We start from the raw sequence: 23643 nt of genomic DNA, 5'->3' as shown, positions 1-23643 counted from the left end.
GGATCTCAGCTATATGTTATTGGATAATTTGTATACTGCCAAATATTCCCTACTGAAATCTTTTGTTTTCTATCTGTATGTACAGTGTCTTCTGTATCTGTTTTTGTCCTTTTTCCCTGTCCACGCTTGTGATTACTTTTTGTGTATTTATGCATGCATATGTTTGTTCAGTGCTCATACATGGGCGATTATGTAATTGTCTTCAGCCACCACTAGAGGGAGCACTCCGGAATGTTTATTTTTTTTATTTTTTTTTATTTATTTTTTTTAGTTCCGTGTATAACACTTAGGTCTCTTTCACACGACTGATACGGATTGGTTCAGGGTGCATTCAGTGAAACTCGCACCATTTCACAATCTTGTCTGCAGTTGGGTTTCAGTTTTTTCTGTGCAGGTGCAATCAGTTTTGATGCGTTTTTCCCGCGTGTGGAAAGAAAAACAACTGAAGGCCAACAAACATCTCCTAGACACTTTTCACAGTAGCCCCATTCACTTTTCTATAGAATATAGAACAAGCTGTTATTCTCTACAGAAACGATGCATGAAAAAAATTAATGTGCACAGACCCATTGACATGAATCAGTCAGGATTCAGTGCGGTTGCTATTCATTCACTTAACGCGTTGCACCCATGCGGGAAACGATTTTGTGTGAAAGAGACTTTAGGGCTCATTCAGACAACCGTATTTGTATCTGCAAAATTGCGGAGCAGATGTGGACCCATTCATTTCAGTGATGGAGCTATTCTTGTGTGCAATTGAGCAATGTAGAACGTACACGGCCGGTATCTGTGTTTTGCGGACCACAAATACATTTACCGTAAAGGGGTTATTCCACAAAATATCAACTGATGACACATTGGATTGCTGGGGCTGTGGTTGTATATTACAGCTATTACACAGGCATACTTGCAACGTCCCATGTGCTTAGCAGGAGGATGGTTGTTTGCCATCATGTCAGATACAGTACCCAAGACATTGACAGGCAGTTTTGTATAATTCAGTTAAATGCCCATGTTTGTGATTTCAGGCAGGTCGTCTTGATGAGAAACTACCCAAGCAAATCCCTTTCACCATTCTTTCGGGTGATAAAGGTTTCTTAGAGTTGGATAACCAGTTCAAAAAAACACAGCGGCCTGCTCATATCCTTAACCCCCACCATTTAGGAGGAGACATGATGTGTGCCTTGCTGAACAGCATAGCGGAGACAACACAAGGTATGCAATCTCTACCATGTGCAGGAGCCATCAATTACCCAAGGCAGAAAAGTCATAAGTTTTTCCAGTTCCCTTAACCTCTTGGGGACATAAAGCGTACAGGTACTCCCTGTGTATTTCCGATCGCCGCGCGGTGATCGGAACTGGGTGCCTGCTGAAATCAGAGGGGATCAGACCCCCAAAAGTGAACATCAGAAATAAAGTAAAGTAAAAAAAAATGTGTTTTTAATAAAATGAAGTAAAGGAAAAAAAACACCCCTTTCCCCTTATTTTATAATAAAAAAACAAACAAAACCCACACATATTAGGTATTGCCACGTCTGTAATGACCGACTCTATAAATATATCACATGATCCACCCTGTCCGATAAATACCATAAAAAATAAAAACCGTGTAAAAAAAAAAGCTATTTTTGTCACCTTACATCACAAAAAGTGCAACACCAAGTGATGAAAAAGGCGTATGCACCCCCAAAATAGTACCAATCTAACCGTCCCCTCATCTCGCAAAAAATGAGCCCCTACCTAAGACAATCTCTCTCAAAAAAAAAAAACTGGCTCAGAATATGGAGACACTAAAACATCATTTTTTATTTGTTTAAAAAATGCTGGTATTGTGAAACATTTAAGTAAATAAAAAAAAGTATACATATTAGGTATCGCCGTGTCCGTAAGAACCTGCTCTATAAAAATATCACATGACCTAACCCCTCAGATGAATACCGCAAAAAATTCAAACTGTATAAAAAAGCCATTTTTTGTCACCTTACATCACAAAAAGTGTAATAGCAAGCGATGAAAAAGTCATATGCACCCCAAAATAGTGCCAATCAAGCCATCTCATCCCCAAAAAAATTAGCCCCTACACAAGACAGTCGCCCAAAAAATAAATACTGCTTTCAGAATGTGGAGACACTAAAAATTATTTTATTTTTAATTTTTATGCTTTATTATGTAATACTGAAACAAACAACCCAAAAAAGTAGTCATATTTGGTATTGTCGCGGCCGTGACAACCTGCTCTATAAAAGTATAAGGCTGGGTTCACACGAGCGTGTCCGGATTAGTTCCGGATGCGTCCCGGTGTGTTGCGGCAAACCCGCGCGAGTAGGAATGCAATTGCAGTCAGTTTTGACTGCGATTGCGTTCCGATGTTCAGTTTTTATCGTGCGTGTGCAATGTGTTTTGCACGCGCGTGATAAAAAACCGACTGTGGTACCCAGACCCGAACTTCTTCACAGAAGTTCAGGTTTGGGTTCGGTGTTGTGTAGATGTTATTATTTTCCCTTATAACATGGTTATAAGGGAAAATAATAGCATTCTGAAAACAGAATGCATAGTAAGTGATCAGTTGAGGGATAAAAAAAATTAACTCACCTTCTCCGTTTGTTCGCGTAAGTCCCGGTCTCTTCTTTACTTCTCAAAAGATGAACTATGGGCTAAAGGACCTTTGGTGACGTCAGATCACATGCTCCAATCACATGGTCCATCACCGCGGTGATGGACCATGTGATTGGAGCATGTGATCTGACGTCACCACAGGTCCTAGCCGATAGTTCATCTTTTGAGAAGTAAAGAAGAGACCGGGACTTACGCGAACAAACGGAGAAGGTGAGTTAATTTTTTTTATTTTTTTTAACCCTCAACTGATCACTTACTATGCATTCTGTTTTCAGAATGCTATTATTTTCCCTTATAACCATGTTATAAGGGAAAATAATACAGTGAATAGACTGTCACCTAGCAACCATGCGTGAAAATCGCACAGCATCCGCACTTGCTTGCGGATGCTTGCGATTTTCACGCAACCCCATTCACTTCTATGGGGCCTGCGTTGCGTGAAAAACGCAGAATATAGAGCATGCTGCGATTTTCACGCAACGCACAAGTGACGCTTGAAAATCACCGCTCATGTGCACAGCCCCATAGAAATGAATGGGTCAGGATTCAGTGCGGGTGCAATATGTTCACCTACCGCATTGCACCCGCGCGGAATACTCGCCCGTGTGAACGCAGCCTAACATAATCTAACCTGTCAGATGAATGTTGTAAATAACAAAAAAAAAAACTGTGCAAAAACGGCTATTTCTTGTTACCTTGCCTCACAAAAAGTGTAATATATAGCAACCAAAAATCATATGTACCCTAAAATAGTACCAACAAAACTGCCACCTTATCCTGTAGTTTCCAAAATGGGGTCACTTTTTTGGAGTTTCTACTATAGGGGTGCATCAGGGGGGCTTCAAATGGGACATGGTGTCAAAAAAACAGTCCAGCAAAATCTGCCTTCCAAAAACCGTATGGCGTTCCTTTCATTCTGCACCATGCCGTGTGCCCGTACAGCAGTTTACAACCACACATGGGGTGTTTCTGTAAACTACAGAATCAGGGCCATACATATTGAGTTTTGTTTGGCTGTTAACCCTTGCTTTGTAACTGGAATAAATGGATTCAAATGAAAAATCAGCCAAAAAAGTGACATTTTAAAATGTTATCTCTATTTCTTGTGCATGGCATTGGGGGACACAGCACCATGGGTATATGTCCAACTACCACTAGGAGGCGACACTAGACATAAAAAAAGTGTTGGCTCCTCCCCGTTGGGCTATACCCTCTCCAAAGACACTAGGCAGATCAGTCTTGTTCTAGTGTCCGTAGGAGGCAGACCTGACCTGCTTTTTGTGCAGGTCATCCTGCTACTTTTTTATTTTATTTTTTCTTTCTTTCTTTCTCTTCTCTGCAGGTTCCGGCCTGCGGCAGGGGTGGCTCCATCGTGTTCCACTTTAGTTGCGCCCCTGCGGGCGCGTACTCAGGTACCTGGCAGCCACCCAGTCCCCAAATCTGCTTCCGCAGTGGAATTCCGGCAGTCCCACGGTTCCCGTGTTGAGTCCGCCGAGAGGGTGGTTACTGCTGCGCCTGAAGACGTCTGAGGATGAGTATGTTAGATTAGGGTCTCCCACCCTCCTTCCCGGGCCTGGGCGCGTTCCCCCCCCCCTCTCCTCCCTTCCCGGATACCGAATATAACTTTCATGGCTGTGTGGGTAAATGCCTTGCCTCTGATAGTGCCTCCCCCCCCCCCCCCCCAGGGTCCTCCCTACAGATGGGTCACGCTCAGGTACAGGGTCACGCAAGGAGTAGCCCACGGACCCTCCTCGGGTGGTCTCAACTAGCTTCCACCCCTCCTCGGCTCGCCCCAGGACAGGCCTGAGGCTGGTGACGAAGCCTTCTGTCAGTTGCCTCTGGGGACACCTCTGCACCGATTCCCTCGGAACAGAGCATCAGGCGGTCTTCCACCATGCAGAATCCCTCTGTGAGGTCAAGACAAACGTGCACGGTGGAACCTACCCTACCCAGGTTTGGTGCCCCTCTAGTGGACTTTCGGATGGCGCTCTCCTGCCTGCACAGGTAATTACCGCACAGGTAAGGCAGCCGTCTCCGTGCTTAACAACTGGCACACCTACGCGGTGTCTCTGGTACGTACGCCCTCGTAGGCTGTACACGTCAGACCTTCCTGGTTCCCCTATCTAGGGGCTATGTTCTGGGCAAGCTGATGATTCAGGCAGACGCCACTTGTAGGGTTGGAAACCCTTCTCGGCCTCTAAAGGTTCTTTTGTAGTGCCTGTACCAGAGAATACAGGCCGGCTTCTATACCGTGGCGATTACATCTGTCTGTTTCCAGCCGCCTTGTTACTTTCATAGGTTGAGTTCCTACACCTACTCCAGATGTTGTAGCCATTACTCCTGACTGGCTCTATGGTGTTCCATGCGGCACTATTTCCCCCTACCGGGCGAGATATACAGGCTGCCTTCAATTGCCGTAGCAATTGCAACTGTCTGTTTCCAGCCACCTTGCTCCCTTCACGGGTAGATGCTGTATCCAGTATCCCTGGCGGGCTCTATTGTGTTCCGTGCGGCACTATTTCTCCCTTTCCGGCGAGATATAGAGGCCACTTTAAATTGCTGTTGCCTCTGTTTGGTTCTAGTGGGCACCAGGCTGCCACCTTGGTCCCTCCGTTACTGTCGTGCTCCTTGTACTTCTCAAGACACTGTCCACAACGGCCAACCTGGTTCAGCATGTACATGGTAACCATATCTGGCAGGGGTGGGCCAGCCCAACCTCCTCCTCCACCTTGTCGGTCTATTGCCCAGTATTGGGCTGATCTGTTCTGATCTGATGGGTGGTCCACATACAACCACGCTCCCTACACCATGGCCAGGTGGTTGTTGGCTTTTGTGCTAGGGTTGCTCTTGCCATCCCGATCAAATACTACTGTCTGCTGCACTCCGCGTTCCCCATGTTATAAAGGTGTACCCGCATTGTTTTCTATTACAGGGCGGACCATTCCTGGTGGAGTACAGTGATCTCCACTGGATCTTCTCCGTGTTTGGGTACATAGCTTGGTGTGCACCGGCCGCTGCAGCAGTTTTTGGCCATCACTGGGTGTCCTCCGCCACACGGAATCCTTCTGGGGTCAGCGACATTATCCTCGCTGGACGTCCTCCCTAATGAGTTAGGGACAGAGCCACTGAGCGCCACACACCTGCCTGGTAGGTGAATTTTCTGCTGATTGCTCTGGCATCGGACAGGGTTCCGTAGTTCCTTCTGGGTCCGGGTGTTCCCTTATATTCTCTGCTTAGTTGTACTATATAACAGGGGGCAGTCCCCTGGGACCTTGCTATTGTCTGCGCCTGTCTGGTACTCTCTCCCCCTGGGAGTCTTCTGTATGTCGGTCGCAGCTGGTTTCTACATTTCGTGTAGTCACTTCCGTTTCTTTTATGGCGACTTCGCCATTCCTTATGCATATGGGTGTCTGTTGTTTTAGTGGTACAACCCAATGTATGCAGATTGCTAGCCACTATTCTTGAATGGCTAGTTTTCCATGGCCAATTCCTTCCCATATGATGGTTCCTTTCATTTTTTCTTGGATATTCTGGTTTTTGTTGTCCTCTGGTGGTTCAGTTCCTGGTTCCTTGTCAGCCCATAGCGGGTACTCCCTTTTTGGATTCCTTGTCCCCGCTCATTTGACCACACGGATTCTGTATGATAATTGTTGTTTGGGAGGGGCTTGGGTTGATTGTTCCCCTTGCGGGTTCCAATAGCCTTGTGGACCTCTTGGGATTCGTGTCTATCTTCCCATCCTCCCACGTCAAGTACCTGGTGTTGAGTGGTTTAGTGCTACGGTATGCATTTCCACCTTATGGTCTCCTTCGCGAGGGACTTCCTTTTGTGTGTAGAACCTTCCTCCTTAGTCTGTTGGGAGTGCTCTCCTTCTCCTCCCCTGTCCCTCAGTCCAGTGTGTCCCTGCTGAGTTTTCCTGGGCCTGCATCTCCCTGATACTTCATTTGGCCGGAGTTTCTCTTCTCAGCGATATTTTGTTTTCAGAGGCTCGTTCCTAGTCTCCTGTTTTTGAGATGCAGGGCTTCTCTTTATCCTTTTTTTCTGGCCTTTACTTACAACCCCCTCCCTTTCCAAGGGTTGGTGGTTTCCCTTAGTGCCTTTGGGGTTTTCACCTTTCAATAGGACGCTTCACTTCATCACCTGCTTCGCGGTGGGGGGAGTCCTGCTCCCTTCATATGTGAGCCTTGCTCACATATGTTCCTCGTCCCCTAGTTTGGGGATGCAGGTCTTGTCTTATCTTTTCTCTTTTTCTGGTTTTTACTTACAACCCCCTCCCCTTCCAAGGGTTGGCGGTTTCGCTTAGCGCCTTTTGGGATTTTTTTCCTTTCAATAGAGCGCTTAACTTCTTCACCTGCTTTGCGGTGAGGGGAGGCCTTGCTATGGCTTCCCTCACTCGTTTGGCCTTCAGTGATTCCATGTTCCCTTGCTCCCCTGGCCTGTCAGGGGTTGGCCTCAGGGTGTTTGTGCTTTCCCTGAGACTATTAGAATGTTGGGTAGCTCCGATACGCGGTGCTGTCCTACTTTCTCTCCAGCCTTCGGCTGAGCTCGGTGTTCCCCTTTGCCTTCTTCTTGCATTTGGGTCGTTCTCCCAGGCATTTGTCCTGGGGTGCTGGCAGTCGTCACTGTGGCTTCCTTGGGGTTTCTCCCTTGTGTGGCTTCCTGCCTATTCCATGCTCTTCTCCTGTTGGGTCACATGGTTCTTCCGCACCTGTATGCCCAACAGGTGGCATGACTGTTCTTTTCCCATCCTCGGGGACTGCTTTGGGACGTCCCATGGTGCTGTGTCCCCCAATGCCATGCACGAGAAAATTGGATTTTTTGTACTCTCCGTAAAATCCTTTTCTCGTAGTAGGCATTGGGGGACACAGATCCCACCCTATGTTTTTTTACTTCCGCTTCTCCGGTCTGGTCTCTTGATCTTTCCCGGTACGGGAGTTGTTGGTTCCTTGCCTTTCTTCTCTCTCCTACTGCTTTTGGTACAAACTGATCTGCCTAGTGTCTGTGAAGAGGGTATAGCCCAACGGGGAGGAGCCAACACTTATTTATGTCTAGTGTCGCCTCCTAGTGGTAGTTGGACATATACCCATGGTGCTGTGTCCCCCAATGCCTACTACGAGAAAACTATTTTACGGTGAGTACAAAAAATCCAATTTTTCCATTTAGTTTTTGTGGAACACCTAAAGGGTTAACAAAGTTTGTAAAATCAGTTTTGAATACATTGAGGGGTGTAGTTTGTAAAATGGGGTCATTTCTGGGTGGTTTCTATTATGTAAGCCTCAAAAAGTGACTTCAGACCTGAACTGGTCGTGAAAAAGTGTGTTTTAGAAATTTTCTGAAAAATATCAAGATTTGCTTCTAAACTTCTAAGCCTTGTAACGTCCCCAAAAAATAAAATGGCATTCACAAAACGATCCAAACATGAAGTAGACATATGGAGAATGTAAAGTAATAACAATTTTTGGAGGTAAAAAATATTTCTATGCACATTTTAATAGAGGTCAGGGGTAGTAGTGACCCACTATTTGAAAACTCAGTGGTGTCTAAAATTGTCTACTATTGAACTGAGTGTACCTTGTTGTATTTCTAAAACATAACGTTTATTTTACTTCATTAAGATAATGAGACACTTGGTATAAAACAATGCTGGTGGTGCACTGCTTTACTGGAAGAATGTCAGGTATTTGTTGCAGCTATAGATCCGTGTGTATGGTGCGGCTCTTTGTTGGAGGGGACGCTTTAAAGGGAACCTGTCACCAGTTTTATGGTGTCCTAACTAAGGGCAACATAAATAAGTGACTGATTCTCTTAGCAAAATGCTGGGTCACTTTCTTTAATTGACCCAATCTGCCAACATCTTGTATTGAAAAGCTCCAGCTGATAATGAGGAGTCATGAATATTCCTGAGCTCCTGACTCTCCCCGCCTACCTGCTGCTGATTGACAGTTATTTTCCATATAAATCAGCAGCAGGTGGACAGGGGAGTGGCTATAGCTCTGAATTAAATATACGCTGGAATTAATGACATCACGCTGGACTCAAATCGGCTCATTAGCATACGGCATGTGGTATCTTTGTGTGTATATGAGGTAACAATCTGTCACACCAGTAAGTGAATACATCTAAGGTACTTTTTAGTAGTTAATGATTGTATATAATTAGTTAGATTATAATCAAATATCCACATGACAGGTTCCCTTTAAATTTACCTATCGTGGTGGGGATGCTCAGCCTATGTTCTATCCCTGTATACGCTAATTCTGAACGCTGGGAGAACCCTGACAGGCTGTGTTCGGAGCACCCGCCCTGAAAAGGGCGACCCCCAGCTGCTGGAACCTTGGTAAATTTGGAAATTTTTTATAGAAAGAAAATGTACCTTTTTTTAACTCAATTTTACCACTGTCATGAAGTAAAATATGTGACGAGAAAACAATTTCAGAATGGCCTGGATAAGTAAAAGCGTTTTAAAGTGATCACCACATAAAGTGACACATGTCAGATTTGCAAAAAATGGCCTGGTCCTTAAGGTGAAAAATGGCCCGGTCCTTAAGGGGTTAATAAAGTTTCTCACATTCACCATTTTTGTATATTTAATTCATTGTTAGATTAGTGTTGAGTGGATAGACCTTACTGCAGATTTAATGAGCGGGTGGTTGCAAATTCAACCTGAAGGAATGCCATACGGAAAAGTGCAGGAGGCTTTATTTTGAATTTAATTTGGTTAATCCCTCCAAAATATATATATATGTAAGTCTGTTTGTTTTATATTTTAATCTTATGGGAGGTCAAGTGCCCAGGCACAATATCCACAATTCTCAACAAATTTTTTTTTTTATTATGGTTAGCACCTGTTTTGTTCCCCCATAATGCCTCATTGAACCATCATGTATCTCTACAAAGGGCTCTGCCACACCTGCAGCTGCGCTCCTTTTTTTCGCAATGTCAGTTGCGTGTTCAGCTATACGGACCTTGATTTTTCTTGTGATACAGCCTATATAGGATTTTTAATATGCCGTACAGTCTATTTTGTCGACCACATGGTCTGAATTTACAATTCATCAAATCCTTAATATAGTACTCCCCTCTCCTAACTGAGAACACATGAACACTAGGCCAAGCGTACACGTGGTTAGGAGAAATAACTGTTGGCTGGACAGTTACCTAAAGTGTATGACCACCCTTACTCTGTTATCACACTTTTAAACGTGCTATATAATAAATGGTCAACACAAGCTGGTCTTTTTATTTGTTAAAGAGGGGCTGTCATGTCCCCAAAAAAAGTTCAATTGCCACTATACTTGAATTATTGTTGTCCCCTGATTATAGACTTTTTTTTTTTTTTTTTTCCTCCTATTGTTGCCCCCCACTATCATGCCGTCTGTCCCGTTATTTTCTGCGCCTGTTACACAAATAAGTAAATAAATAGACAATTAGGTGATATCTACCGTTCAGGGGTAAAGGAGATGTTAACTTGAGCTGCTCTATCCCTGCTCATACAGAGTCAGAACAGCTTCAGTAGTTTGATCTGATGACACACCATCTCCATGACATCACTTGGTAGACCCTGTGGACTTTCTGCCAGAAGTCTTCTATGTTTCTATGTGCTTCATGGAATATGGAAAAAAAAAAACTTTTTGGAAAATGTGAGTAACCCCTTCAGTTAAATTAAACGGAATTTCCGTCACAGAAATGTTCTGCCACAATCTGCTGTGTGTGAAGGCACCCTGACAGAGAACAGGACAAAACATTTAGCCAGTGTTTTAAATGTCACTCAGGTTCCCAAAAGGTGTTTTTTGTTTGTTTTTTATTTATTTTTTTGCAACCAAGAAAACCTGCCAAATGCGAAGGCAATCCTATTCATGCTGAGGCTGCATGTGCTTTGAGGTTGAAGACAATATATTGTAGCACCCCACCACTCAAGTGCCCTTTTCACTGTCTTGCAATCTTTGTGAACACACACTGGTTCTCCAGTCATGTACACAATACTTTGCCCCCAGAGAACTCGCATGAATTTTGGAATGATGACTTTACATTAGTCTACAAAGTACTTTCTTTCATTTTGTAAGCAGTCAGTCATAGAAGGTGCATAGAAGTATACAGTTCCCTGCTGGCGATGCCATTTTGAATATTCCTAGTTACCTTATGAAAAGTAGAGGTGTCTTTCAAAGCTCATTTATGTCATTCTTAGTAAAGTTTCTGCCAGTAAATTACCTGAATGCTTTTTGTTCTGAGACACCCAAGCAAAACTACCTCAGAGTTTGAAGCCAAGCGGGTTACATAGTCCAGTTGAAAAAAGTCATATGTCCATTGAGATCAACCAAGGGATGGGAGAGGATGTTCATGAAGGGAAGTGGAGTTGGTGCGTTTTGTTTTGAAGCAGTAGGGTCTTCATCAGTTATTTACAGAAGTATTTTAGTATTTCCACAGATGACTTTACAGAGAAATCTGATCTTCCATCCTTTAACCACTTTTTGAGCTCCCTAGAAGAAAACAAATAAAATGGAAAATACAGGTGAGGTCACTGCAGTACTGGCAGATTCCATAGAAGGGAGACACCCCCTGCTTGTGAGAGAAATGCATCTAGCTGTGCAGCAGAAACAGGAAATAATATGGCTGAGGAAGACATTAGGGAAGCCTATAAAAGACTTGTTCCTTCACAGTTATGATTGTGCAAAGAAGCACAGCCGTTATGCAAACAGTTTTAAAAAATTCAGATTAAAGTATGCTTTCCCAGTTACCCTGAGGAAGGGAATTTGACCCTCCTCTATCCGCTTGGCTTCATGAAGGATCAGTCTAGTCAGACTCGTTTTAGCATTTCATGAGAAGATGAAGAAATTGTAAGGTGTTCTGTCCTTATTTAATGGGAATGTCGCATGAAGTTTCGCTAAAGGCAATCTGTCACATTCCACTGAGTCATATATACACTGCTCAAAAAAATAAAGGGAACACAAAAATAACACATCCTAGATCTGAATTAATTAAATATTCTTCTGAAATACTTTGTTCTTTACATAGTTGAATGTGCTGACAACAAAATCGCCCAAAAATTAAAAAATGGAAATCAAATTTTACAACCCACGGAGGTCTGGATTTGGAGTCACACTCAAAATTAAAGTGGAAAAACACACTACAGGCTGATCCAACTTTGATGTAATGTCTTAAAAGTCAAATGAGGCTCAGTAGTGTGTGTGGCCTCCACATGCCTGTATGACCTCCCTACAACGCCTGTGCATGCTCCTGATGAGGTGGCGGGCGGTCTCCTGAGGGATCTCCTCCCAGACCTGGACTAAAGCATCTGCCAACTCCTGGACAGTCTGTGGTGCAATGTGACGTTGGTGGATAGAGCGAGACATGATGTCCCAGATGTGCTCAATTGGATTCAGGTCTGGGGAACGGGCGGGCCAGTCCATAACATCAATGCCTTCATCTTGCAGGAACTGCTGACACACTCCAGCCACATGAGGTCTAGCATTGTCTTGCATTAGGAGGAACCCAGGGCCAACCGCACCAGCATATGGTCTCACAAGGGGCCTGAGGATCTCATCTCGGTACCTAATGGTGAGCACATGGAGGGCCACCCCACACCATTACTGACCCAATGCCAAACCGGTCATGCTGGAGGATGTTGCAGGCAGCAGAACGTTCTCCACGGCGTCTCCAGACTCTGTCACGTCTGTCACATGTGCTCAGTGTGAACCTGCTTTCATCTGTGAAGAGCACAGGGCGCCAGTGGTGAATTTGCCAATCTTGGTGTTCTCTGGCAAATGCCAAACGTCCTGCACGGTGTTGGGCTGTAAGCACAACCCCCACCTGTGGTCTGTCGGGCTCCTCAAATCACCCTCATGGTGTCTGTTACTGACCGTTTGAGCAGGACACCTGCACATTTGTGGCCTGCTGGAGGTCATTTTGCAGGACTCCTGGCAGTGCTCCTCCTGTTCCTCCTAGCACAAAGGCGGAGGGGTAGCGGTCCTGCTGCTGGGTGTTGTCCCCCTACGGCTCCTCCACGTCTCCTGATGTACTGGGCAGTCTCCATGGTAGCGCCTCCTTGCTCTGGACACTACGCTGACAGACACAGCTAACCTTTGCCACAGCTCGCATTGATGTGCCATCCTGGATAAGCTGCACTACCTGAGCCACTTGTGTGTTTGTAGTCTCCGTCTCATGCTACCACTAGGAGTGATGAAGCACCTCCAGCATTCAAAAGTGACCAAAACATCAGCCAGGAAGCAAAGGAACTGAGAAGTGGTCTGTGGAGACCACCTGCAGAACCACTACTCCTTTATTGGGTGTGTCTTGCTAATTGCCTATAATTTCCACCTGTTGTCTATCCCATTTGCACAACAGCATGTGAAATTGATTGTCACTCAGTGTTGCTTCCTAAGTGGACAGTTTGATTTCACAGAAGTGTGATTGGCTTGGAGTTACATTGTGTTGTTTAAGTGTTCCCTTTATTTTTTTGAGCAGTGTATATTCATATTATGGATTACCCCCACAAAGCGACACTGTAAGAAGACTCATAAGATGATAGTCCAAGATTTGTTGTGGCAGATTATATTTAAGATGACTGCGTATTCCCTCCCAGTCTACACAGGAAAAGGGATACGTGAACTATACAGATAGCAAATTTTGTCTGCTTCAGTGGCTAGTAGGAAAACCTTCTAATTTCAAACTTTCAATATTTTGTTGTTACTGTCAGCATAACCAAATAATAAAAATCTGCGTTAAAGTATCTCATTTTCAAACAGCATCAGGGTACACTGACAATGTTGTATGTGGTATCAGAGCAACTGGATGCTTCCCCTGCCCTAAACTACACCTGTCACGTAGCAGTAGACTTTTACCATGTGCCAGGAGACCTCTGTAAGCAATCATTGCTTTCCCGTAGAGAGAATTGTCTGATAGAAAATACAGATCTAGAAATTGCCAGCATAAATGGGTTAAAGGGGATTGTCCTGCTAGTTATATTGATGACCTGTCGTCAGGATAGGTCATCAGTATCTGATCGATGGGGATCCGACACCCAGCACCCCAGCTGATCATCTGAGACTGTGCCTCGTCTCCTGTGGAGTGGTGGAGTACTGTAATTTCAAGCACTCCCTCTATTCACTTGAATGGAGCAAGTACTTGTATTACACTGCACTTCCGAGACGACATGCAGTGTAATAAGGAGGCATCAATATAAATGGCAGGACAACCCCTTTTAATGCGTTAACCCAACAGAGTAACAAGCTTTGTACTTTGTTAAAGCCAGCTCGATAAGCTTGTGTGTTATCACTCCAGGAATTTCTTATAAGGCCTGCTACTGTAACATTTGGCATGGGGACACATTATTAATTACCCATGCGCAGCAAGAGAGTTTGTCCCATACCTAATGATATGTTGCCTTTTAATACCATTGGTTGACTGCATTATACTAAGCAATGTCTAAAAGGGATGATTCCAAGAATTTATCTAAGACAATTGCTCTTGATTAATTTGTGGTCCCACTATAAGAAGCGATATGACGCCCCACCATTCAAAATAGCATATCTCGTCTTTGCTTTGTTTTTGCCTTCCTAATGTAGAGTATAAAACTATTAATGGAACTTTTATAATATATTTTATTTATTTTTGTCAAAAGTGCAATTATTACTGTTCACTTTCTATGTAATATTAAACTTTCAGGCTATGCAAGTAGACAGTTCATGCATAGAGAGGAGAAATTTCCATGGTAAATTTAATTTATTATCCATTTACTTAACATTTTATGTTGTTAAAGGAGTTATCCCATGATTAAAGTAAAAGACAGACATCATATAGTACATAAAAATCTCTACGAAAGCTAGAATCAGCCCTGTACCCCGCATGGGTTCATTTCCAACTAGCAGTTTAAAGGGTGTGTTCTTTCTCAGAAGGTGTGTCCTTTCTGCTACAGCTCACACCCTGTTAGTGTGCCTTCACATGCTGCGGAATAGGGCTTGAAGAAATCCATTTGGTTGACGCCGCATTGAAATAAATGGAGCCGATTTTAAGTTGTGGAAAATTCTGCATCAAAGCTTGTGAAGGCACCCTTACTGTCAAGCTGAGAAGATCTGGCTTGTGGCAGTTGAATGATGGAACTGAGCAGGTGTGACCACCTCAGCAAGATGGACAGAAAAATAAGAAAAAAAACAAACAGAAGGCAGAAGGGGTGCTATACCAATATATTTAGCAAAAGTATTCAGATCCAGGTGCTGGTTCGAAAAATGTAGAATATTTTTCATGCGACAACCCCTTTAATGTTTACTTTTCAAAACTGCAGCACACCACATAAATATGGATATTCGCACAAATTATATGTGTGTGTAATATATATATATATATATATATATATATATATATATATATATATATATATATATATAGCGCAAAAAAACCACTGGCAGCACCACCCTGGATAGTGTGGAAAAATAGACGGGTGCAATGTCCAAGTATGGTAAAGGGTGCTTACCCACTTTAGAAGACAAAAAAATCGGACTGCACTCCAAGCATCTCTTCAAGAAAGTTTAGTTTTTATTCACCCATAAGGTGGCAAAGCGACGTTTCGGCTCAAGCATGAGCCTTTCTCAAGCCTTGAGAAAGGCTCATGCTTGAGCCGAAACGTCGCTTTGCCACCTTATGGGTGAATAAAAACTAAACTTTCTTGAAGAGATGCTTGGAGTGCAGTCCGATTTTTTTGTCTTCTATATATATATATATATATATATATATATATATATATATATATATAGTATATGCACACGCAGACAGAATTATTAATACGGTCCTAAATCTAGACCGCAAATAGGAGGAGACAGGCAGAAGCTGTGGTCTCCGTTGTGTAATCGGTTTGCTGTATCTTGCTAGACATTTACCCTTATGCCACCTCTCGACTAGAATAATATTGCACAGAATTAAATGGGGTTTTTCAAGACTTTAATATGAATGACCCGGACCCCTGCCAATCAGCTGTGTGAGAAGGCATCGGAGCTCACTGTAGTGCCACGGCCTTCTCTCAGCTATATTGTACAGCAGTTGTGCTTGGTATCGTGCTCACTTTTATAGGGCTGAGCTGCTCCTAAGCCATGTGACCAATGACCTGGCCTAGGAATAGCTGTGAGAAGGCTATGCCACTCACAGGCGCACTGGTGCCTTCTGAAACTGCTGATCGGTGGGGATCCCGGGGGTCGGACCCCTACCAATCAGATACTGATGACCCATCTTAGGATAGGTCATCAGTAGTAAAGTCTCAGAAAACCCCTTTAAGAAATTTGGCACTTTTTACAGCTCCTCTTAGACATATCAGTTTTCTAGCTAAAATGCGTCTGTCACATGGCATGATCACCAGTTTCTGACGCAGTTTGCACAAGGATTCGGAAGCAATCATTTTGCTTAGTAAATCTCCCCCAAGGTCTGCTTTCTCGGTCTTTTGTTATAGTTGTGTCCATATAGCTCACAGAATTGTTTATCCACCCGTGACTTGTTACCTTTAGTACATTTAAGTAATTGACACCTTGTACAATTCAACACCTAGCCATGCAGGTAGCCAGCATTGTGTAAGCAGCAGTCCAGAGTCTGCAATATATGGCTCCAACCAATATATAAAGTGAATGGATGTATTCCAAAGCAATGAAGAATATCTATAAATGATTTTATAACCAATTTTATATTTCTATTTTCTTTTTATAGACTCGGATGACACGGAGAAAAGCACAGTTGAGCAGGAGGAAGGTTTGTCACCAGCATTTTCCCATCTTTTAATAAGTTTGGTAAGAATTTAGCTTAAAGGGAGTCTGTCATCAACATTTCACCTTTGTAACCCTTCCCATAGGTTTCTAGCATCCTTACAGTTAATAAAAACGTTACCTTTAGCATCAATCCTGGACTTATAAAACCGGCAAACATCTTTGTAGCATATGCAAATGAGGGCTCGCAAGTGCCCAGGGGCGGCGTTACCCTCGTAGGTGCCCTGCTAGCTCAGCCTTTTCTCCGCTTCCCCCCGCCCCTTCCTTCCCTCCGCCCGCCCATCCTTTCCCTCTGACCGCCTATCTACTAACTTGTTTCGCCGAGATCCCGCGCCTGCACACTCAGTCCATTGGCCGGCGCATGCGCACTGCGATGCCCATTCCTTGTACGGCGTTAGCCGGCGCATGCGCATTAATTACTGTGATGCCGTACAAGGAATGGGCATCGCAGTGCGCATGCGCCGGCCGACGGACTGAGTGTGCAGGCGCGGGATCTCGGCGAAACAACAAGTTAATAGATAGGCGGTCAGAGGGAAAGGATGGGCGGAGGGAAGGAAGAGGCGGGGGAAGCGAAGAAAAGGCTGAGCTAGCAGGGCACCTACGAGGGTAACGCCGCCCCTGGGCACTTGCAAGCCCTCATTTGCATATGCTACAAAGATGTTTTTTGCCGGTTTTATAAGTCCAGGATTGATGCTAAAGGTAACGTTTTTATTAACCGTAAGGATGCTAGAAACCTATGGGAAGGGTTACAAAGGTGAAATGTTGATGACAGACTCCCTTTAAATGAGGGTTACAGATAAAGTTGTCGGAGCAGCTGAGGAGTTTCACCGTGAAGCAGAAGCAACAGTCTGCAGATTCAGGAAAACTGAAAGATGTAGACAAAAATAACTGACAGTTTTTAATAAAAAAAAATATTTGTAGCTGAAATGAAGTAGAATGCAATAATTATTTAAAAAAAATACCCACAAAGCTTTATGACCTCAGTTACACCTTCAGACTACTGGAGTATGTTCGATACACCGTTAAGATTTTTCTAAAAAGGATGCCAGAATCTCAGACTATTCTTTGCACAGTGAACTCCAGCAGTCAGACCGACCTCCCCCCCCCCCCCCCCCTTTTCCCACACACAAACTTTTGGATGGAACAGCGCTTGATGACATCAGCACTGTGTCCATCCTGTCTTCTCCTGCAGGCTCCTTGCTTCATGAGCAGGAGGAGTGTCTCAAACTACCAAAGCACACTGTGTAAGGCTACTTTCACAATTGCATTTGGGGTTCCGCTTGTGAGATCCGTTTGAGGGCTCTCACAAGCGGCCCCGAACTGATCCGTTCATCTCCAATGCATTCTGAATGGATAAGGATCCGTTCTGAATGCATCAGTTTGGCTCCGTTCCGCCTCCATTCCACTCTGGAGGCGGACACCAAAACGCAGCTTGCAGCGTTTTGGTGTCCGCCTGGCCGTGCGGAGCCAAACGGATCCGTCCTGACTTACAATGCAAGTCAGTGGGGACGGATCCGTTTGACGTTGACACAATATGGCAATTGCAATTGCAAACAGATCCGTCCCCCATTGACTTTCAATGTAAAGTCAGGAGTCCCTATTAATATACCATCGGATCAGAGTTTTCTCCAATCCGATGGTATATTTTAACTTGAAGTGTCCCCATCACCATGGGCAAAAAAAATGTGGGTTAGTCAGCACCTCCCAGTGCGCAGGTGCACGCTGCCATGGCAAAGACCTAGAGGAAAAAAATGAGACAATGCAGCAGCACTCTGCAAATCAGACAAAGTACAACAATGCTTACAAAAATTATGGTGCTAATACTACGCTTATTTATAAAAGCGAGATGCTTGGACAATGCATTTTGTACAAAACCATCTAAGCCCGTCTGCCGAACGTCAAGGCGATCTCTGTTAGACGGGTCCTAACACTAAATACTACCTGTTATGCATCATAATGACCGCCATAAAATTCAGGGAGTGTTGGAGCCACATGCATGTTGGATCCACTCTGCCTCTTTCCATTTTTTGTGCCAAAATGGCCTCCATTACAAGGCATGCAGGTACCAACATTCATGCTGAGCCCACTCTATACCCTTCCTGGTGCTAGACAGCTTCCAATGAATGTAGTGAGAGCAGGCTACAGCTTTATACTGAAAATAATTAAAATCAGCCTATGGGGCAGACAGGCTAATCAGGAGTGCACGACTCGCTGGAGTGCCACATCTCCAGCATTGTAAATCTGCAAAAAAAAGGGGGTTAGTCAGCACCTCCCAGTGCGCAGGTGCACGCTGCCATGGCAAAGACCTGGAGGAAAAAAAGAGACAATGCAGCAGCACTCTGCAAATCAGACAAAGTACAACAATGCTTACAAAAATTATGGTGCTAATACTATCGCTTATTTTAAAAAGCGAGATGCTTGGACAAGCTTTTGTACAAACCATCTAAGCCCGTCTGCCGAACGTCAAGGCGATCTCTGTTAGACGGGTCCTAACACTAAATACTACCTGTTATGCGCCATAATGACTGCCATAAAGAGTGGGCTCAGCATGCATGTTGGTACCTGCATCCCTTGTAATGGAGGCCATTTTGGCACAAAAAATGGAAAAAGGCAGAGTGGATCCAACATGCATGTGGGTCCAACACTCCCTGAATTTTATGGCGGTCATTATGACGCATAACAGGTAGTATTTAGTGTTAGGACCCGTCTAACAGAGATCGCCTTGACGTTCGGCAGACGGGCTTAGATGGTTTTGTACAAAATGCATTGTCCAAGCATCTCGCTTTTATAAATAAGCGTAGTATTAGCACCATAATTTTTGTAAGCATTGTTGTACTTTGTCTGATTTGCAGAGTGCTGCTGCATTGTCTCTTTTTTTCCCATCACCATGGGAACGCCTCTGTTAGAATATACCATCGGATTTGAGTTAGATCATGAAAACTCAGATCCGACAGTATATTCTAACACAGAGGCATTCCCATAGTGATGGGGACGCTTCAAGTTAGAGTGTACATAACTGCCCCCTGCTGCCTGGCAGCACCCGATCTCTTACAGGGGGCTGTGATCGCACAATTAACCCCTCAGGTGCCTCACCTGAGGTTTAATTGTGCTTATCATCGCCCCTGTAAAGAGATCAGGTGCGCCAGGCAGCATGGGCCAGACCCCCCTCCCTCCCCAGTTTCAAATTTCATTGGTGGCCAGTGCGGCCCCCCCTCCCCATCATTGGTGGCGGCAGAGAGTTCTGATCGGAGTCCCAGTTTTAATCGCTGGGGCTCCGATCGGTTACCATGGCAGCCAGGACGCTACTGAAGTCCTGGCTGCCATGGTTACTTCGCGATTTTAGAAGCATTATATTACCTGCGCTGTCTGTGCCGGACCGGGCGCTCCTCTACTGGTAAGTGACAGGTCTGTGCTATAATGCAAATGCGCCGCACAAACCTTTCACTTACCAGTAAGAGGAGCGACCGATCGGAACTCTCCGCTGCCACCAATAATGAGGGGGGGGGGGTGATTTTAATTAGGGGGGAGAGGGGAGGCCACACTGGCCACCAATAAATTTAATACTGGGGAGGGAGGGGGGGCCGCACTGGCCACCAATGAATTTAATACTGGGGAGGGAGGGGGGGCAGCACTGGCCACCAATGAATTTAATACTGGGGAGAGAGGGGGGTCTGGCCCCCTCCTGCCTGGCGGCAACTGATCTCTTACAGGGGGCTATGATACGCACAATTAACCCCTCAGGTGCGGATCACAGCCCCCTGTAAGAGATCGGGTGCTGCCAGGCAGCAGGGGGCAGTTATGTGCACAGTTCTTAGTATATTCTAACTTGAAGCGTCCCCATCACCATGGGAACGCCTCTGTGTTAGAATATACTGTCGGATCTGAGTTTTCACGATGTGAAAACTGAGATCTGAAAAAGCTGTTATGCAGACGGATCCGTTCTGAACTGATGCAAGCGTTTGCATTATAGGTGCGGATTAGTCTGTGCAGATACCAGACGGATCCGCACCGAACGCAAGTGTGAAAGTAGCCTAAAGGGGAGTCTGCAAATCTGCCACTATACATGCATGGAAAAGGGACTGTAAATGGGACAATTGTGGCAGACATTGCAAAGGAGGGTGCCAGGTATGTTAAGTAGATTCTGCATATACTGTGAAATCTTTACTTGCTTTTAGAGAGCAGATGATGTTCTTTCAACAGGGCACTTATGTAGATCTGTTATGTAAGCCAGTCTATAGCACAGTATCACTATAGTTATTTTACACTTGGATTTCTTTTTCCAGAAGCCAACATTGACGAAGCAATCAGAAGAAGCTTGGTGGAAATGTAAAAGGGGAAAGCGACGTTGTTGAACATGCCCTCTTTTTATGATTTAAATCAATGGTTTACTTGTTAAAGGGATCCTGTCACCATGAAAATGCAAAGTAATCTGCAGGCAGCATGTTATAGAGCAGGAGGAACTGAGCAGACTGATATATAGTTTTGTGAGAAAAGATTCAGTAAAACTTATATTTCATTTATTTAAGTTCTTGCTCACTCTGGGCTTTGAAGTCAAGGAGAGGGTCCTATCAGTGATTGACAGCTCTCTGTGTATACATGGTCATAGAGGGAAGGCTGTCAATCACTGATCGGACAGACTCCTTGACTTCAAAGACCAGAATGAGCAGGAAATTAAATGAATGAAATACAAGTTTTACTGAATCTTTTCTCACAAAACTATACATCAATCTGCTCTGCTACTCCTGCTCTAAAACATGCTGCCTGCAGCTCAGACACCATGTTCCACGTGACAGGTTCCCTTTAAAGGGTTTCTGTCACCTGAAAAATGGGTATTAAGCTGGTTGACATTAGCGATGTGCTAATGTAAGCTGAACATAAGTATAATAGTGCCATCTCACTGCCTAAAGTCTTTATTGAGAAAAACGAACTTTTAGAATATGCTAATTGGCCTCTAGGAGCAGGGGTGGCGTTGAACATGTTCCTAGAGGCTCCGTTTGCCCACCTCTTTTCCCGCTCTTTTTCTCTTGATTGACAGGGCCAGGCAGCGCTGCTCTCCTCCCGCTGGCCGTGTCTGCAGTGTAAATCTCACGCCGTTCAGTATTCGGCGCAGTGAGGAAGTCAGCAGCCGCCGAGCATCCTTCCCTCACTGCGCAAGATTTACACTGTAGATACGGCTGGCGGGAGGAGAGCAGCGCTGCCTGGCCCTGTCAATCGAGAGAAGAAAGGCGTGAAAAGAGGTGGGCAAACGGAGCCTCTAGGAACAGGTTCAACGCCCCCCCCCCCCCCCCCACCTGCTCCGAGAGGCAAATTAGCATATTCTAAAAGTTTGTTTTTCTTATTAAAGGCTTTAGGCAGTGAGATGGCACTAATAAAGTTATGTTCAGCTGACATTAGCACATCGCCAATGTCATCCAGTTTAATACCCATTTTTCAGGTGACATCACACACCATACGTCCATGTGTGTAATGCTGCCTAGAGACATATCCTCTGTTATCTACATCCTTTTCAGGTGACAGAAACCCTTTAATGGTATTTCCCCTTACGACTCCCAGTGAAGTCTGGATGTTTATCTGTGTCTTTATTTTTGTTTCCTTCTGTTAAAAAACAAAAAACATACGTTTAAATGATCTCCAAGATCCTTCATGAGGTTCCGCTTTATAAAGCATGTGCAGTCTCGCTGCCTCTTACTCTTATTTTCATATTCTTTTGTACATTTTGTTAATTTGTCTAAATTCATGTAACTTCCCAGTTCTGTTCTTATACTTCTTTTTTTTATAGTTTATTTTGCAAATGATGTACATACACATATAAAAATGTGTCCTTGTTTGTGTTATTGACATAACTGTATTGTAAACCAATTGTGTACAGAAAGACATAAATACAATGGTTGAAATGTTGAAAGAAAAATCCTTCGCCATTAACCCCCCATTATGGTAAGGCCTGTGGTGATTAACTTGCCCTTCATAAGAAATATTTCAGTCGGACTTACAAGACTGTGTTGTGGAAATAATTCTCAATTACTATTTTAGTTCATTGAAATAATTCTCAACAGGGGAAGTAGACTTAAAGGGGTTGTCCATCTTCCTGTGGATAGGGGATAACCTACAAACGTAGCACAACCCCTTTACCTTTCACCGCTCCTGACCCTGCCTTGTTTTAACAGCTTAGGTATTCCCCACGTACTAACAATTCTAGAGCATCTATTCTTATGTCTGTATGTTGTGCCATTCCTTTATTATTTCTACTAGAAGTTATGAATGCTTTGCTATTAGCCTTCTGTAAGGGTACAGGGGGAGGTAACAGTTGGGGGGGAGGGGGGGTGCCCCTTTTCAGACTGAGCAGGTACACCCCCCCCCCCCTCCCCCCAATAGGTTACCACCCCCTCAGGTACCCTTACTGCAGTTGCTAGCAATTCATTCATAACTTCTAGTATAAATAATAAGGAATGGCATAAATACAGACATAAGAATAGATGCTCCAGAATTGTTATAACAATGGAGAGTGGTGACAGGTCCTCTTTAAACTATGAACTTTCTTCTATTCGATCTACAAGACTACTAGTTTTGGAGCACAATCCCTCTGTCAGATAAATGGACATACAAAACACTAGTTGTGGGGTTTACTTACAGTGATGGCCAGTTCGCATTGTTCGCCCGCAAACCCTATGCGGGCTGCCATCTTTTTTCACAAGTCCGGCGAGGCACAGGTAAGCCCTTACCTGTGCCTGTGCGCGAGCCCGGTCTGAAACAAATGCGCTCACCGGGAGAAGGCAGTTCAAGAACAGCCGATTGAAGCCCCCGGTGGCTGTTCTTGGAACTGCCTTCTCCCGGTGAGCGCACTTGTTTTTAGACCGGCTCGCGCCAGACTTGTAAAAAAAGATGGCAGCCCGCATATGTTCGCGGGCGAACAATGCAAACTGGCCATCACTGTTTACATATATGCCAAAAAGATGCCAATAGTAGACAGAAAACAGAGGAGTAACCTTGAAATTACCAGGTTATAGCCACAAAACATATAAAGTCTTCAGTATCAATAAAGAGTTAAAACATGTTTGGGTATGATCATAATGTGCTGAAAACTCCTCATTCCTGTTGCTTATCAATATAGAAAACCACTTGGTAATGGGATGAGAGAGGTCTTTGCATTTTTGTATTATAGCCAGCACGTTTTAACAATTTATCTTTTATTCAGAATTTTATATGCTTTGTGTGTATACTATATATCAGGGATGTTCAACCTGCGGCCCTCCAGTTATTGTAAAACTACAACTCCCACAATGCACTGCTGTA

General features: G+C 44.3%; 1 protein-coding gene and 1 long non-coding RNA gene across 5 annotated transcripts in view; both read left to right on the top strand.

Annotated features, from left to right (window-relative positions):
* Positions 1 to 20862, top strand: part of ZNF451 (zinc finger protein 451) — a 75494-nt gene extending 54632 nt beyond the window's left edge. For 3 of the 4 annotated variants that reach the window (XM_040428609.1, XM_040428608.1, XM_040428607.1), the window contains exons 14-16: positions 1029 to 1215; positions 16298 to 16339; positions 20637 to 20862. In XM_040428609.1, the coding sequence (XP_040284543.1) occupies positions 1029 to 1215; positions 16298 to 16339; positions 20637 to 20683 (276 nt within the window). In that variant the 3' untranslated portion in view covers positions 20684 to 20862. Of the gene's footprint in view, positions 1 to 1028; positions 1216 to 14275; positions 14322 to 16297; positions 16340 to 20636 lie in introns of all 4 variants that reach the window. The other variant, XM_040428610.1, reaches the window with a different exon arrangement.
* An 864-nt stretch (positions 20863 to 21726) lies between these two features.
* Positions 21727 to 21954, top strand: LOC120996925. Its single transcript, XR_005777981.1, has 2 exons — positions 21727 to 21787; positions 21864 to 21954. It is a non-coding gene; the product is annotated as an uncharacterized LOC120996925 (long non-coding RNA).
* The last annotated feature ends 1689 nt before the right edge of the window (positions 21955 to 23643 follow it).

This window comes from Bufo bufo, chromosome 4 (genome assembly GCF_905171765.1).
Source record: "Bufo bufo chromosome 4, aBufBuf1.1, whole genome shotgun sequence".
Taxonomy (NCBI): Eukaryota; Metazoa; Chordata; class Amphibia; order Anura; family Bufonidae; genus Bufo; species Bufo bufo.
This window is presented reverse-complemented; position numbering and strand designations above follow the sequence as displayed.